The 18,468-nt window shown below is 45.9% G+C and overlaps 1 protein-coding gene across 6 annotated transcripts in view; it reads left to right on the forward strand.

Annotated features, from left to right (window-relative positions):
- The window catches only part of CFAP43 (cilia and flagella associated protein 43), an 89,444-nt gene that overhangs the window by 58,569 nt on the left and 12,407 nt on the right, over window positions 1–18,468 (forward strand). For all 6 annotated transcript variants that reach the window (XM_037903958.2, XM_043551817.1, XM_043551818.1 and 3 more), the window contains 5 exons: window positions 8,399–8,605; window positions 10,131–10,220; window positions 15,540–15,617; window positions 16,810–16,935; window positions 18,311–18,430. In XM_037903958.2, the coding sequence (XP_037759886.1) occupies window positions 8,399–8,605; window positions 10,131–10,220; window positions 15,540–15,617; window positions 16,810–16,935; window positions 18,311–18,430 (621 nt within the window). The remainder of the gene's footprint in view (window positions 1–8,398; window positions 8,606–10,130; window positions 10,221–15,539; window positions 15,618–16,809; window positions 16,936–18,310; window positions 18,431–18,468) is intronic.

Raw genomic sequence — 18,468 nt, forward strand, 5'->3', positions numbered from 1 at the left:
GCACTTTCATAGAACTTTGTGACTTGCTTTCCCCTGCCCTGAAGCACAAGAATACCAAGATGAGAGCAGCCCTCACAGTTGAGAAGTGAGTGGCAATAGCCCTCTGGAAGCTTGCAACGCCAGACAGCTACCGGTCAGTCGGGAATCAATTTGGAGTGGGTAAATCTACTGTGGGGGCTGTGATCCAAGTAGCCAACGCAATCACTGAGCTGCTGCTATCAAGGGTAGTGATTCAGGGAACCCCTCTGCAGCAAAGCCATCCACTATGACCTGCACATTTCCCAAACTGTGGTGGGGCGCTAGACGGAACGCATATCCCTATCTTGGGGCTGGACCACCTTGGCAGCCAGTACGTAAACCGCAAGGGGTACTTTTCAATGGTGCTGCAAGCACTGGTGGATCACAAAGGACATTTCACCGACATCAACGTGGGATGGCCGAGAAAGGTGCATGATGCTTGCATCTTCAGAAACTCCGGTCTGTATGAACAGCTGCAGCAAGGGACTTTATTCCCAGACCAGAAAATAACCGTTGGGGGTGTTGAAATGCTTATAGTTATCCTTGCGGACCCAGCCTACCCCTTAATTCCATGGTTCATGAAGCCATACACAGGCACCTTGGACAGTAGTAAGGAGCAGTTCAACTATAGGCTGAGCAAATGCAGAATGGTGTTAGAATGTGCATTTGGACGTTAAAAGCTCGCTGGCACAGTTTACTGACTAGGTTCGACCTCAGCGAAACCAATATTCCCATTGTTATTGCTGCTTGCTGTGTGCTCCACAATATCTGTGAGAGTAAGGGGGAGACGTTTATGGCAGGGTGGAAGGTTGAGGCAAATCGCCTGGCAGCCGATTACTTGCAGCCAGACACCAAGGTGATTAGAAGAGCTGGGTGCCCTGCGCCTCAGAAAAGCTTTGGAAACCAGTTTCATGACTGGCCAGGCTACGGTGTGACAGTTCTGTTTGTTTCTCTGTGATGAAAACCCGCCCCTTTGGGTGACTTTACTTCCCTGTAAGCCAACCGACCTCCCTCCTTCAATCACCACTTTCAGAGGCAATAAAGTCATTATTGTTTCAAAATCATGCATTCTTTATTAATTCATCACATAAATAGGGGGAAAACTTGCAAGGTAGCCCGGGAGGGGTGGGTGAGGAGGAAAGCACCAGGTGGGGTGGTGGATGAGGGGAGGCGGGAAGGACAAGGCCACACTACAGTTCAAAACTTATTGAACGCCAGCCTTCTGTTGCTTGGGCAATCCTCTGGGGTAGAGTGGCTGGGTGCCTGTAGCCTCCCCCCCAAAGCGTTCTTGGGCGTCTGGGTGAGGAGGATATGGAACTTGGGGAGGAGGGCAGGCAGTTATACAGGGGCTGCAGCGGCAGTCTGTGCTCCTGCTGCCTTTCCTGCAGCTCCACCAGACGCCTGAGCATGTCAGTTTGCTCCCCCATTAGACTCAGCATTGCATCCTGCCTCCTTTCATCACGTTTCTGCCTCCTCTCATTGCGTTCATTTAATGCTTTCCTGGACTCTGCCATTGTTTACCTCCACGCATTCTGCTGAGCTCTTTCAGTGCGGGAGGACCACATGAGCTCTGAGAATTTTTCATCGCAAGTGCATTTTTTTCACCTTCTAATCTGCGCTAGCCTCTGGGACGGAGATGATAGGGGGAGCATAGAAACATTTTCAGCTGCGGGAGGAAAAAAAGGGAGAGTAGTATTTAAAAAGATACATTTTAGAGAACAAAGGAAAGACTATTTCACACTGAATCAAGCAATTCATATTACATAGCACGTGTGCTTTTGGTACAAGGTCACATTTTGCCTCTTGTATTGAGTGCTTGCCAGTCTGGTGTGAGACATCACACACGCTCGGCTGGGCAACAGAATTCGGCTTGCAGGCAGCCATGGTAAGGCAAAGGGTTTTGGCTTCTTCACCCTTCTTAACATGTGGGAACAGTTTCAAACAGCAGTGCCCTCCTTTCCCATACCAAGCAAAACCTGTTGGGTTGGCCATTTAAAAGGAGGGGCTGTGGTTTTAGGGTGAATGTGCAGCACAACCCAATCCCCACCCCCCAATTCTCTGGGGTAATCGCTTCACACACCACCACCACCACCACTACCCCACATGGCTAGTATCAGGGAAGATCCCTGTCAGCCCAACGCGAATAGCTCAGCATGAATGGGCCTCCCCCCACCGCGTGGCTAACAGCAGGGATGATTTCTTTTCAGCCAAATGCAAACAGCCCAGCAGGAACTGACACCTCTGAATGTCCCCTTAAACAAATTTCCTGTATTTCAACCAGTGACCATGAATGATATCACTCTCCTGAGGCTAACACAGAGAGTACCTCTAGGAGAGCTTCATGGAGATGTCCCTGGAGGATTTCCGCTCCATCCCCAGACATGTTAACAGACTTTTCCAGTAGCTATAGTGGCCGCAAATGCATCCCAAGTCTTCAGGGCAAATTAATCATTAAACACGCTTGTTTTTAAACCCTGTATTATATTTAGAAAGGTACACTCACCAGAGGTGCCTTCTCCGGCTTCATGGTATGGGAGCCTGCCTTGGGAGGGTTGGAAGGGCATTGGCTCCAGGGTGATGAACAGTTCCTGGCTGCCAGGAAGAAGGGATTCTCTGCTTGCCTGGTGTGCGCTATCCTCAACCACCTCCTCCTCCTCATCATCTACAAAATCCTCATCCCTGTTGCATGAGATTCCCCCCTTGCAGATGTCCACAGATAGTGGTGGGGAAGTGGTAGGGGCTCCCCCTAGAATTGCATGCAGCTCATCATAGAAGCGGCATGTATGGGGCTCTGACTCAGAGCGACCGTTTGTATCCTTTGTTTTTTGGTAGGCTTGCCTCAGCTCCTTAACTTTCACGCAGCACTGCTGTGTGTCCCTGTTGTAGCCTCTGTCCATCATGCCCTTGGAGATTTTGGCAAATATATTGGCATTTCATCTTTTGGAACGGAGTTCTGCCTGCACAGATTCTTCTCCCCATACAGCAATCAGATCCAGTACCTCCTGTTCAGTCCATGCTGGAGCTCTTTTGTGATTCTGGGACTCCATGGTCAGCTGTGCTGATGAGCTCTGCATGGTCACCTCTGCTGATCAGCTTGCCACACTGGCCAAACAGGAAATAAAATTCAAAAGTTCCCGGGGCTTTTCCTGTCTACCTGGCCAGTGTATCTGAGTTGAGAGTGCTGTCCAGAGCGGTCACAATGGAGCACTCTGGGATAGCTCACAGAGGCCAACACCGTCGTATTTCGTCCACACTACTCCAAATTCGAACCCGCGAGGTCGATTTTAGAGCTACTCCCCTCACCGGGGAGGAGTACAGAAATCATTTTTAAGAGCCCTTTAAGTCGACAAAACAGGCTTGGTCATGTGGACGGGTGGAGGGTTAAATCGACCTAATGCTGCTAAATTCGACCTAAACTTGTAGTGTAGACCAGGGCCTAGTCTCTTGACAGCACTGCGAGTGTTCTTCAAAATTCTCGCGGTGGCACATCTCCGCAAACAAGGGGTAACAATACTCTCCCATCTGGACTATTATCTATTAAAAGTTCCCACTTGGACGCCCTTAACATTACTCACAGGACACTTAACCTGTTCCTGAGATTGGGTTTACAGATAAGCATACAAAAATCAACTCTAAACCCCATACAGATGTTAGACTTCATTGGAGCCCAGGTAGACTCTCTGGAAGCCAGAGCATTATTACCAACGAACAGGTTCATCGCTCCAACCAACCTCATTTCTTCGTCACTGAAGTGTCCACACATATTGGCCTGAACCTGCCTCCAACTATGAGGACATATGGTGGCAACCACATTCGTGGTACAACATGTGCATCTTCAAATGCGCTGTCTTCAGGGCTGGCAAAGAACCATCTATGTATCACATAAACACAGCCTAAACAGACGCCTGGCAATGCCGATTAAAGTCAGACTCTACACTGCTGGACGCAAACTAACTTTTGCACAGGAGTCCCTTTTATCCAGACTCCTCCTTCAATAATAATCACAACCAATGCCTCCTTGATAGGCTGGGGAGCCCGTCTACAACACCACACAATTCAGGGCAGGTGGTCTTCCTCCGAGACTCTGTAACACATAAACCTCTTAGAATTGCATGCAGTTCGCAACGCAGGCTTGCATTTCTTGCCATTGATCAGGAACGAGAATACACTGTGGCAAGGTGCCTCCAAGGCACTTCCCCCTCTGGCGATGATGGGTCTGGGGTAAATCAGTCCCACGCTGGGCAGTGTTTGCCTTCCCTCTTCTGTGCTCCTTTGGCTGTGTTTTCAAGGTAGGTCCCAGGGTTGGCCTACGGGGCGATCCTTCACGAAACAAAAAGGAAACAGTCCTATAAACACAAAAACAAAGGGGGATACCTTTCTCTGACCCCTCGCTGGGGCAGGGTGTTGTTCTGCTGCTTGCCCCGGGCTGTCAGTCCTTCCCGTACCGGGCACTCAGGTTTGGCTGTTCCCCTATGGGAAGGAGCACAGCCTGTCACCTTGGAGAAGCTTATTTCCCTGCTGACACTAGCCTGGCAATAGCTTGTCTCTCTCTCTCTCCCCACTTTTTTCTGCCCAGAGGAGGGGTTTTTAAAGGCCTCAGGCAGCCCTTAATTGGATTCAGGTGTCACTAATTGATCTGAGGTAACCCCTTCTCAGCTTGTAGGAAAAAGGGCCTTTAACATTCTAGGGCTAACATATCAGCCTTCCAGGACCCTTTTGAAGCTGTCCAGCTTGACTTTGTCACAATACAGATAATGACAGACAACATTGCCTGCATGTTTTATATAAACCGATAGCGAGGGGTGCATTCGCGCTCCCTATGCACCGAAGCTATGAAACTATTGTATATCTGGCACAATGTCAGAATCTCAGCCTCCTACTTTCCAGGTCATCAAAATACTACAGCAGATATACTGAGCAGAGAATTTTCCCAGGATCATGAATGAGAACTAAACAATGTGGTCCTGTGGTTGAAGAAACATATTCTTCAAACACTGGGGTCACCCACCCATCGACCTCTTCACAACATCCCAGAACTACAAATGCCCACAATTCTGCTCAAGAGAAGGTTTGGGGCCCCAATCCCTGGGGGATGCCTTCCTCCTCAGCACCCTTGTGATACGCATTCCCCCGATCTCTCTGTTATCGAGAGTGATACACAAAATATGTACCAATGAGGCCAAAAACATATTGATCACCCCAATGTGGCCCAGACAGACTTGGTACTCGTACCTATTGCAGATGATGGTATACGCATCACACACCCTTCCACCTCTGCCAAACCTTCTATCACAGGTTGCTGGACGAGTTCACCACCCATACCTGGAGAGACTTCATCTCAGAGTATGGCTCCTATATGGTTCCATCATGATGAACTGGCATGTTCGGAACAAGTTAAAGACATATTACTAAACAGTAGAAGGACAACCAACGCAATACTTACCTTCACAAATGGAAGATATTCCACATATGGTGCCAGAACAAACAAATTAATGCCATTTCCACACCCCTACCCTTGGTATTGGACTATATTTTAGGACTAAAGACATCTGGACACTCCATTAGCTCAATCAAGGTACATCTCGCAGGCTATTAATGCATTTCGCCACAAGATTGACAGGACATTGATATTTGCCTATCTGATCACCAAACATTTCCTTACAGGTATCAAGAACTTTTACCCCGAAGTGTGTACTCCACCTTTGGGTTTGAACTTAGTGCTATGCCGTCTCACCGGACCCCCATTAAGACCCTTAGCAACATGCTCTCTGATGCATCTATTGATGAAGGTGGTGTTTTTATTGGCTATCACGTCAGCCCACCGAGTGGGCGAGTTAGGGGCCCTCATGGCACACCCACTTTACACCATCTTTTCCAAGGACGAGGTCACACTAAGACCCCACCCAAAATTTCTACCTAAAGTATCTTCCTGCTTCTACATAAATCAACCAGTCCATCTTCTCTCATTCTTCTCCAGACCTCATGGGAACATGCAGGACTCAGTACTACATACTCTAGACATCGGGTGCACACTAGCATTCTACCTCGACAGAACTAAGCTTTTCAGAAAATTTCCAAGGCTTTTCATTTCCACTACAGAACGTTCTAACAGCTCTGCTATCTCTACTCAGAGACTATCTAAATGGATCTCTGGGTGCGTCCACCTCTGTTATCAACAAAAGAATCTGCAATCCCCTTCAGAGATCAGAACTCACCCTACCAGATCCCTTTCTACTTCAGTGACATTTCTAAACAACGTACCAATCATAGACGCATTTAGAGCAGCCACTTGGGCTTCCACACACACGTTGGCACAGTGTTTTGTAATCGACCAGCGTTCAAGATCGGATGCATTCCTAGGTCTTGCAGTGTTATCATCACATATACAGGCAACTCTGAAGCCCCTTCCATCCAATGTGGGGTACTGCTCAATAGTCACCTGAAGTGGAGCACCCACAGGGATATGCCTCAAAGAAGAAGAGAATGTTACTCACCTTGCTCAGTAACTGAAGTTCTTCAAGATGGATGTCCATGTCCATGTGAGTGCTCCACTACCTACCCTCCTCCCCTCTACGTTGGAGTTCAATTTCCAGACTCTACAGAAGAAAAGGAACTGAGGGTGGTTGGTTAGCACATGCTAGATAGGTGCTGACAGCGCTGTGAGATGAGGACAACGCATGTGTGACCCGGACAGACACTGCTGCTGAAATTCTCCCATCAAAGGCATAGGGACGCACCAACACCTGAAGTAGAGTACCCACAGAGACATCCATCTCGAAGAACCTCAGTTACTGCACAGGGTGAGTAACCTTCTCTTTCTGTTGAATGGTATCTTATCTGCCACACAGGTTTATTACTGATTATACCAGAAATAGGTTAGACGATCATGAACAAAAATATTTATCATTACACACAAATTTTATGTGGCTAGGTATCTTGAAACATGCATTTTGAATACCCTAATTCAACCACTGATTGTTTCATTCTAGTATAATAGGCATAATAGGAAAGATGCATATTTTTCTTCTTAATAATCCAGTTCCACTTAGAATACAGGCTTTTAAAAATCATTATTTGGCCTCTGCTTTGTTTCATGCACTTGAAACACTTGCTAATTTCATTGGTACTTTATGTGCATAAATATGTACTACAGGAACTCCTCACTTAACGTTGTAGTTCTGTTCCTGAAAAATGCGACTTTAAGCGAAACGATGTTAAGCGAATCCAATTCCTCCATAAGACTTAATGTAAATGAGGGGGTTAGGTTCCAGGGAAATTTTAACACTCACACTCTACAAGGCAGAAGGAAAGGAGGGAGGGCAGACAGAGACACCCACCCTGTGTGTGTTTGAGAAATAGAAATGCGCATTTCCCCTTTTAAGTATGAAGCGTGGGGTCAGAAGTACACTGCCTTGTTAATTAGTCATGTGTCCCCCATGCTCTATGGAAGATGGGGTAAGTGGGGTGCAGGAGCAGGGGGGAGGGGGACACCCTGCCATTAGCCCCCCTCTTCTTCCCCTCCCCCCCCACAGCAAGCAGGAGTCTTGGGGAGCAGCTCCAAGGCAGAGGGCAGGAGCAGTACATGGCAGTGGGGGGAGGGATAGCTGAACTGCTAGCAATTGATTGCCTGCTGAGCAGCTGCTGCACGAGGAATTTAGGGGAGCAGGGAGCTGATAGTGGGGCTGCCGGCCCACCCTGGTTCCAACCACACACCAGCTAGCTGCAACGGGCTGCTCTTCCGGCAAGCAGTGGACAAAGCAGGTGGCCGCCAAAGGACTTTAGAAGGGAGCACTGCACAACTTTAAATGAACATGTTCCCTAATTGATCAGCAACGTAACAACGAAACAACGTTAACTGGGACGACTTTAAATGAGGAGCTCCTGTATATAATGCTGTTCAATTCAGAAGCAATTTTAAGTTTGCAGACTACAGCACTCAAAAGCAGGAAATAAAATTAAGATTACCCACACATCCTAAACTTTGCTGCTTTGTGTGTATGTCTTACCATAATCTCTCATCAGAGGTTAGAAACCAATGTTTGCCTAATTTTTTTAATCTGTTTTTGACAGTGTGTTATTTACAACAGCAGCTTTGCAAGATGGTATTGAGGTATCAGAAAAGGCATGGATTAGTTCTAAGAAATCAGAAGAAAAAAGTTTTAGCTCTGCCTGCCATTTTCCCCATCTCAGTTAGCATTCGCATGCTTAATACAACTAGAATTTTGCATTTAGGGTTATTATGAAGGAGGTGTGGTAGTTTACACACACAGGCACACGCAGACACACTTGGTTTTCTGTCTTCTGACTTGTTGGTGAGTGATGTCCAGTCAAGACGGATGTGACCCTTGCAGTGTTTCCATTTCCTTGTGTGGTATTTCAGGACATCATTTACAAAGTGAAAACTGCCTTTAATAAGGAGTTTGACACCGTCGCTCGACAGAAGGAGCAGGAGATTGCCCGTGTAAAGGAAAGGAACCTGAGGATCCAAGAAATCGTGGAACAGCTCGAACTCCAGGAGGAGGTCTGGGAGCCAGCTCTGACAGATGATGAGATACCAGAGCGAGCTCTCACTGTCCAGGATTCAGAGGTATTTGAAAAATAAATCATTCCCTTTTATACACTTGTGCAGACTTAGTTCTCTGGTTCTCCATCATTTCAAGCCATTATGTCAGTATACAGAAAGTAGCCATAAAACTGATGTGTCCATGTACACATTCACCCTTTTTTGTACTCTGCATTACCTTGGATTTTCCAGGTTTTGGGGGAAGATTCTGAATAATTCTGTCTGTAGAGTGGAAAGAAATTTGCAAAAATCTTTGAAGTTAAATTTGGTGCTTGTAAAGATGCTTGACTAACATCTCTGGAAAACAAAGCCTTCTGTTTATCCATAGACCATGTCCAGCATGGCACGGACAGTAGACTCATACAGTTACCCTGCCCAGACATTGTGCCTCAACCCTGACCTGGAGAGAACACCTCTGTGGCAGTCAGAGCATGGTTTAGTTTCTCTGTTCATCTCTGAGTCATCCCCCCCGCCCCCCATGCAGTAGTGATCAGTAAGGGTGTTAATTTTGAAGTGGATACCTAGCCACTAGAAACTGGACTGAGATCAGAACTTTGTTTCATATACATCATTGAACAGCCATCAGATGGTAACTATGGATGGATTGTGATGGGACTTAGAGTGAGCGTCTCTTATGTTGTTTCACACATTTGTTTTTTCAATGTGATCTCTTCATAGGCAATCATCTGCCTTCTGTACAGTGTCTGAATTTATCCCAAACAGGCAGTTTTTGCAGGTGCTAGTGTCTGTCATTTTGGTGTCAAAGCATAGATAGCATAGTACCTCTAAATTTAATTAGCAAGTTATGAATCATCACAGAATTCTTGGCACACGCTACGCTATTCATCTGATCTATACTTTTTCTCTCTGTCTTCTCTCCCAAAATGAGATTTGGTTGCAGGATCTGCTTTCATTTCAGATTCATGCATTCCTCTACATCATGTCAGTCCTGGAAACACACATGCCATCACCTTGTTTTGTGTGACGTACACACTAGTGGTGGTATTTTTGCCAAATGTAGAATGTACTAGGAGTCCATGGGTTCTAGATCTAGAACAGAACTTGAGCCTTTTAATGTTTAACTTAAGTGTTGCACTATAACTGGAGGCAGAGTAATACAAAACCTTGAAGGTGAGGAGCCAGGGAGCTTGAATCTACAGGAGATAAAGGAGTAAGTGAAGGGATACAAGGAAGGGAGTAATGTTAGTAGTGTAGTTTTAGATAGATTGATTAGTTGAGGGAGATGTTCCAATCCCCTCCATTCCAGTACCACAAAACCCAGATGCATAACACAAAACACAATCTACAGGAGAAAAAATGGGAAGAGCTTATGTTTTATTAGTTTAGAGTATGGCTTTTGGACTATGTGCAGAGAAATCTGTACTGTATATTCACAAGAGAGTGAACATTTTGAGGAGTATTACTTAGATACAGAGAGCAGCGATACAAAGAAATAAGCATGCTAGCCCATATTATGATGTTTTTCTAAAAATTCTGTGAAAGAACCTACCCAGAGGAAAACCTGAGCTGAGTCTCTTTGTCTTCACAGATTAAAGTTGAAAAATACCTTACTCCAGAGCAGAGAGCGAAAGCGGAGATGATGGCTAAGATTGAAATGGAAAGACGTCTTGCTGCTCTGGTACTTTGTTGAAGCAGTATTTTCCTTGCTAACTCACTTAGCATTGGGGACTTATTGCAATTATAGTTAAATATATTACAGTCCATTTCCCTCACCATCCTTTACAATCCGAACTAAATAGCAATCTTATGGAGGAAGGAAGGAATTAAGTTAGGGGTGCTATTTTAAAAAATATTTAGTGTTGGTGAAAGGTCTCAACTTGACAGATTTTAAGACTGGATAGTTTTCTAAAAGATATGCTCTAGCTCAATCAAAAGTTATGGACTTGATGCAGAAATTTGGGGGTGAGGCTTTTTGGCCTGAGTTTTGCAGGAGTCAGACTAGATGATCACAATAGTCCCTTCTGGCTTTAAAAAGTATGTATCTGCAACAGCCTGGAAGAAAGATCTGGCCACAGAATAGGTATACCATAGGCAGTGATAATGGAACCTTCCCCCACGCTAACCTGCCAACACCTTAATCAGAGTAAGTAAGTAGGTCATGCCTGTGCATCCATTGACATAACAGTTACTAACCTTTCCGTAACTGTTGTTCTTCGAGATGTATTGCTCATGTCCATTCCACCTTTGGTGTGTACACACTGCATGCACAGTTGCCAGAGTGGTATCTGTTGGGCTGGCTCTAGTGCCCTCTAGTGGTGTGCACTCATGTGCCGGTATAAGGGGCCCAGCCAGCCTGCAACTTCTCAGTTCCTTCTTGCCAGCTAACTCCGACGGAGGGGAAGGAGGGTGGGTCATGAGCAACACATCTCGAAGAACAAGTTATGGAAAGGTCAGTAGTTGTTTTTTCTTCTTCGAGCGCTTGCTCATGTCCTTTCCACGTTAGGTACCCAAGGAGGTGGGTTCAGAGTTCATGGACATGTGGTTTGCAACACTGCTCTGCCAAATCTGGCATCCTCTCTAGCCTGCTGGGTGATGGCACAGTGGGAGGAGAAAGTATGTACCGATGACCAGGTCGCTGCCCTACAAATGTCCTGGATCAGGACCTGGGCCAGAAACACTGCTGATGAAGCCTGAGCTCTCGTCAAATGAGCAGTCAAGATGGCAGGTGATGACACCCACCTACTCATAGCACGTGCAAATGCAGGAAGTGATCCAGGATTAAATTCTCTGGGCTGAAACTAGTAGGCCTCTCATCCTGTCTGCTACTGCCACAAAGAGCTGTGTGGATTTACGGAATGGCGTGGTCCTTTCTATGTAGAAGGCCAGATGTGAAGATGCTGCTCCTCCACATTCTTATGCAGTTTTGGGAAGAAAAGTGGCAGAAAAATAGCCTAATTACGATGAAACTGCAAAACTACCTTCGGGAGGAATGCGGAGTGGGGGCAAAGTTGTACCTTGTCCTTAAAGAACACCATATACAGGGGTTGTGATCTAAGGGCCCTGATCTCTGAGAGCCTCCTGGCCGAGGTAATCGATACCAGGAAGCCAGCCTTTCATGATTGATATGACAAAGGGCACGACAGCAGCAGCTCAAAGGGAGGACCCATGAGCCTTGACAGGACCAGGTTTAGGTCCCACAGGGGAATGAGTTCACAAATTTGAGGGTAAAGTCTCTCTAACCCTTGAGGAAGCGAATCGACATTTCATGCAAAAAGACAGACCTACCATCCACCGGAGGGTGGAAGGTGGAAAAGCCTGCTAGGTGTACCTTAATCGACGAAGTGGCTAGGCCCTGTTGTTTCAGATGAAGCAGATACTCCAGCACAGACCTAGTGGGTGAGAGGCCTCGTTGGGACGACCACACAGAAAAACACTTCCACCTGGCAAGGTAAGTCACTCTAGTAGATGGTTTCCTACTACCTAGCAATACCTGGTGGACTTGCTCCGAACAGCCAGCTCAACTATGGAACTTCCATGTGATCAGGTGGAGGGCCTTGAGGTTTGGGTGGAGCAATCGGCCGTGATCTTGCAAGATCAGGTCTGGAAGGGGAGGGCGTGGCAATGGGGTCACTACTGACAGGTCCAATAACTTGCTAAACCAGGGCTGGTATGGCCACGCTGGGGCTATGAGAATAACCTTTGCTTTGTCCCACTTGACTTTGAGTAAGACTTTATGCACGAGAGGAATGGGAGGAAATGCACAGAACAGATGCTTTGTCCAGGGGAGCAGGGAAGGCATTTGTGAGCAAGCCTGGGCTGCACCTACACAGAGAGCAAAATTGCTGTCTCTTCCTGTTTTGCTTGATTGTGAACATGTCTATGAGGGGAGTCCCTCACCGCTGGAAGATGATCCTGGCTATATCAGGGCAAAGGAACCACTCATAGTGAGAGGAGAAAAATCTGCTGAGGTGATTTGCCAGATTGTTCTGGGCTCCCAGAAGGTGAGAAGCTTCGAGATGGATCGAGTGCTTCACACATATTCCCACAAGCGAATAACCTCTTACCAGAGTGGGGAAGAGTGTGCACCTCCCTGCCTGGTGATGTAAAACATGGCTGCCATGTTGTCCATAAGAACTTGCACAACCTTGCCTACAATCTGGGGTAAAAACACCTGGCACGCTAGGTGGACCACTCTGAGCTCTCTGACATTTATGTGCAAGGAGAGCTCCTCCAGGGACCACAGACCTTGAGTCCTGAGGTGCTAAAGGTAAGCCCCCCAACCTAGCTCGAATGCATCCAAGATTAAGGGATACTGAGGTTTGGAGACTGATGAAGGGAATGCCCAAGCCTACCAACCAGGGATCTCTTCACCAGGGACATGAGGACCTGTGTGGGAACTGTAAGCACCAAGTCCAAATGGTGATGGCTCAGCAAGTATACCGAGGAGTGCCAAGCTTGAAGGGGTCTGAGTTGCAGTCTCGCGTGCTGCACCACGTACTGATCATAATGGTCCCTTCTGACCTTAATATCTATGAATCTATGTGCATGTTGCCATGTGACCTAAAAGCTTGAGGCAGAAATGAGCTGTCGTGACGGGGTGGGCCTTGACCTGCTATATCAGAGATGACATTATCTGGAAGCGAGCCTCTGGGAGGAAGACTCTGTCCCAGGTGGAATCGAGCACTGCACCAATAAATTCTATCCTCTGGCCAGGAATGAGAGGTGGCTTCTGCTCACTTATCAATAGCCCCAAGGCTCGGAAGGTAGCTCTCACGTAGGCCTTGGACCAGCACTTGATCAGCCAGTCATCGAAGTAAGGGCAGATTCATATCCCTTACCTCTGAGGAAGCCACCACCACTGCCATGCATTTTTTGAAAACCTGAGGGCCTGATGACAGGCCAAAGCGGAGGATGGTGAATTAGTAGTGGGTCAGGTTCACAATGAACCTGAGGAACCATCTGTGGCCCCAAAAAGTGAAGATGTGGAAATAGGCATCTTTCAAGTCGAGGGCAGAATACCAGTCCCCTGGATTCAGGGAGGGAACAACGGACACCAGGAAGACCATGCAGAACTTCAGTTTCTTGAGATAACTGTGGAAGCAGTGCCGGCCTAGGATGGGTCGGAGACCCCCTTTGGCCTTCAGGATTAGAAAATAATGGGAGAAAACCCTTTCCCTCTCAAGTTCTGAGGCACCTCCTCCATGTCCCCTGGGAGGGCTTGCACCTTCTGGACTAGAAGTTGCTCGTGAGGAGAGTCCCTTAAGAGGGACAAAGATGGTAGAAGAAAATTGAAGGGTGTAACCTTCCTCCACCATACTCAGCACCCATGGTCCAAGGTGATGAGGGACCACGCTGGACTGAAGTAGAAGAGTCAGTGTGAAAACAAAGGGGAAGCAGGATCTGGTATGTGAACTGACATAACACCCTCGGGCGCCCCTTCAGAAGTTGTGCTTGGAGCCTCCTGGATATCTGTGAGGGCCCAGTAGAGAGGCTGAAGCGGATGGGGGCAGTTGCCTATGCTTATAATCCCTGCTTCATTTCTTGAACAGGTCCAGACGTGGTGGCAGAGATGAGAAGCTGACCGGTTGCTGAGGTCGGAAGTGCTTCCTCAAAGGTGTTGGAACACAAAGGCTAGAATCCTTCAGGCCGTGGAGCTTTGCGTCTGTCTGTTCAGAGAAGAGGGAAGTTACCTCAAACAGGAGGTCCTGAATGGACAGCTGAATGTCTGGTGGTAGATCCAAGGCTTAGAGCAAAGAGCTCTTTTGCATGACTACCGCCGATGCCATAGCCATGTCAGCTGTGTTTAGGGCCATCTGGAGGGGGGCCCTGGCTACAGCCCGCCCTTCCTCCACAAGACTGCAGAAGTCCTGTCTGGACTCCTGGGGCAGCGAGTCCTTGAATTTTGACAGGGAGTCCCAGACGTTATAGTTATACCTTCCTAGCAAGGTCCGCTGGTTGGAAATGCGGAGCTGTAACCCCCCCAGTAGGAAAAATCTTTCTACCAAACAGGTCCAGCTTCTTTGAATCCTTCACCTTGGGGGCTGCACCCTGCAGCCATTACCTGTCTCTTTCGTTGGCTGCTACAACCACAAGGGGTCCGGGAGGGGGATGGGAATATAGGTACTCCTACCTTTTGACAGCAACAAAGTACTTTTTCTCTGCTCTTTTTGAAGTAGGGGGCAGAGAGGATGGAGTCTGACGTTGGTTTCTGACTGGACCCATAACAGTCTCATTGAGGGGTAGGACCACTGCAGCCAAGATGTTGATCAGGCTGTAGGAGGATTCTTTAAGCACCTCCACTTCCAGCCCTAGGTTCAGAGCCACCCTTTATGGTAGCTCTTGGTGAGCTCTGAAGTCACTTTGAGGCATTGAGCCACTCAATCCCGACTGCTTCATTTGGGGAGGAAGCACGGAAGCCTTCCCCCTCTTTTTCTGCACTGACCACATCATGTAGTCCCAAGTCCTGAATATTGGTACTGGGCTCGGTACCGAAGTCTGGGTCGGGTCGTGGTCACTGTGACAGAGGAGCCCATCTCTGACACCACCAAGTATGAGCATCTGGAAAGCAGGTCCGGTGCTTAGGGAAAACGCCATGGATTCCAAAAAGGCCATTGAACCTGCATAGGCCATTGTCCAGTGGGCCAAGCGCCAGGAGGGACACCTTCACCAGGATCCCACCGGTGGATGCCACTGAGGAAAAAAATCTCCAGCGACTGTGCACGGCAAACATGGAATGGAAATGAGCAAGCACTCTAAGAAGAACCTCCCTTCTGAAAAAACTAGGGTGCCCATTGTAGTGATAGTTACTTGATATGTGGGCATCTGTCCACCAAAAATCAGACTGAGATTGCTAGTGTATTTCCCATAGGTCACCAAACAGCATTTCATTCACTGGCGACATATCACAGATTCTCATTGGCACCGTAGAGGTGAAAGGCCTGAGCCATCCAAGTACCCTGTTCTGCAGCATTTTCTTTTCATTTGTTATCTTTTCCAGAACAGCGCAAGACAGCGTGCCCTTTATGACATGATGAATGGGGTCCTAGAAATCAAAAAGGAAGACATCTTGAAGATTGTGAGTTGTTTCTCTCATATGATTAAAGTAACAGTTGTTATTAGAACTGAATAAAATTCACCATTTCTGAATTCTAACTGGAATTCCAAGAATTACAAAAGGACAGAAATGGTGAAAATTTGCCTTAAGCACCACTCCTGAGAAAATGTTTTGTCATAAGAATTGTGTTGAAAGAGGAAACCTTTGATATTTTTGTATAAATATGAATTTTCACTAGCAGTGCAAATCTTTCTAAAGGAGTTAAGCAATGGAACAAGATAACCCAAGAGGTTGTGGAACTCTTATAATTGGAGCTATTCCAGGTGAGACTACACCTTGCTAACAGGGATGATTTAGGGACACTGAATCAATTCTTCCACTGTACAGGAGAATGGATGGGAAGATCAATCCACTATAGTTCCCTTTCAAATCAGATGATTCTAGGAGACCGAGATTAAGCAGTGACCAAAGGAATTTAGTGTGTCGGCTTCATTTGCTTCAGAGGTGATGTATTAGTGCTGTAGAGTAGCAAGTATAGATACCTGACTTGGTATTACTTCTTTAATGGCCATTTCATAAATGGGTTTTGGCCTTGATCTTAGGAGAGGCTGCTTCGCTCTACCTTCTACAGCGAAGGAAGCCCGATGCAATAATAGAGGGAGAAAACATTTGCTGTCCAAGTACAATGGTGCTCTAGAATGAAAAAGTAAAAGAGACCCAAGTACTCTATCTAAAGCTGATATGTTTTCAGGAAATGAAAGTTCATCTTGGCTTAGGAGTTAATTGATGGATTTATAATGGAAAAACTGATCTTTTAGCAATAGTAGTAGTACTGAGCTTGCCGAAAAATCTCACTTGTATTTTATTGTATCTGATGATTTTCTGTGAGAGAATGAAAGCAAAAATGGCCATGTTACTCACACCATAACCATTGGTGCTGCTAGTAGGTGTAGTTAGTGCTCCATCCCATGCAAATGCTGCAGGTTCAACACTGGTGTTACTCCAGGAAGTCAAGGAACATAAAATAGGGCCAAAGCAGAGATATACATTCTTTGGGTGCAAGACTTGTGTAGTTCTTCCAGCTGCTACTAAGATGAAGCTCACAATAAACTTTGAGAGGTTTATTGCTGGTGCTGTACGTTCTTTTTCTCAGTGCTCTTTAATGGAGAATTGATGTCGCTCATGAATTGCATGGCTGTTTTGATATCTTCAGGAGATTCCCCCACCTCCTTTTGTTTCTAAACCTGATACCCTTTGGAATGAAGAGGAAAAGAAAGTATTCAAGGAATTTGAGAAAAAAGTTAAGGAGCTGAATGAAGAAAGGGAAAAATACAGAAAGGTAAAATAAAATGAGAAAAGGAGTGATTTTGTTCAACGTCCTTACACACAGTTTCTCTTTTTTCTCAGGATTTATTGACATGACCTCTTGGTTTCTTAAAGGGGGAAAACCCAGATCTATTTTAATAAAATAAAAAAATGCCAGTAAGTGTTAAAAATTAACAAAGTTACCTGTGGCATTGTAGAAGCCCCAACTTAAAGCAGAAAAGACGAGGTTTACCTGTGATAACTAGCACATTCCGAGTCTGATTAAACTGCTTTATTGCTTTCCATCACAAATGTACAACTATTTCCAGAAAGATGTTTGACATTCCATTAACAGAGCTGCAGGGAATATGCATATCAGATGCACATAATTTCACAATTTTTATTCTTCAAAGAGAAATTTGGGCAGCAGAACAGTCAGCCTTGCCACACCCTCATTCCAAATGTGTCATTTGTTGGGCCCTTTTGGCTGAAAGATCCTTTCTTTTTCTACTGTCTTATAGCATTGTTTCTGATACTTTTTACTCAAATACAGCTTTTATGTGATGGTGGAAATAAAGGGCTTGATCCTATGAAGCGCTGCGCACTCCAATACCCATCATGCCTGGTTTAAACAAATCTTGGCTCCTTCTGTCTGTAATATTATCAATAATGTAATGACTCCCCAGAATTTAGCTGAATTTGATAGTTCAAAATAGAACCTAGCTAATTCTGAAACTACTTTCTCAGCTCAGTAGTGCTAACTGGAATAAAAACTAATCTTTGGGTAATATTTTCAAGTGCCTACCTGATTTCGGCTCCTGAGTCCCATTTTTAGGCTCCTCAGTTTCATTGCAAGTCAATGGTCAAAGCTATTTTATGTAATCTCTCTTTTTCAACAATAAAATAAAAAACCTATAGCCACACACTTTGAAGTTTTGATTTAAATGACGAGGTTTGGGTATGATTCTCAGCTCCCATTAACTTCAACAGGAGAAGGAACTCAGCATGTCATAAGACAGTCCCTATATTGTCAGACCAACATGACTAAAATTTGTTTTTTCATAAACCTGGGATTTCCACCTGAGCAGAAGATAATGAAGCTGGCATTCATGGCTTCTGAAGGGGAATGGTCTAATGATGTAAATAAATGAGCCATCATCAATTTTTATTGTCTGTTTTCTAGATATGTCATCACTGGATTATATTATATTATTATTATTTATTTATTTGTATTGCGGTAGAACCTAGGAGCATCAGTCAAGGAGCAGGATGGCACTGTACAAACATAGAACACAAAGACGGTCCCTACCCAAAGTGCTCACTGTCTGTGCACCTCTCCAGCCACCCACACATTTAAAAGCATGCACATTCTTTTAGCTTTAATATTCCTCCTTCCCATTCCCCCCCAGACTCTAGAAACTGAACTGAAGAAACTTCAGACCTCCATTCAGGAAACAACACAAACTTTTGATGACACTGTGAGCAAGCTCTTTGAGCGGAAAGTTAAATCAGAGATGGTCATATACCAGGTAAGGCAGAGATCTTGGAATTTTATCTCCATCTCCCA

This window comes from Chelonia mydas, chromosome 7 (assembly GCF_015237465.2).
Source record: "Chelonia mydas isolate rCheMyd1 chromosome 7, rCheMyd1.pri.v2, whole genome shotgun sequence".
Lineage (NCBI taxonomy): Eukaryota > Metazoa > Chordata > Testudines > Cheloniidae > Chelonia > Chelonia mydas.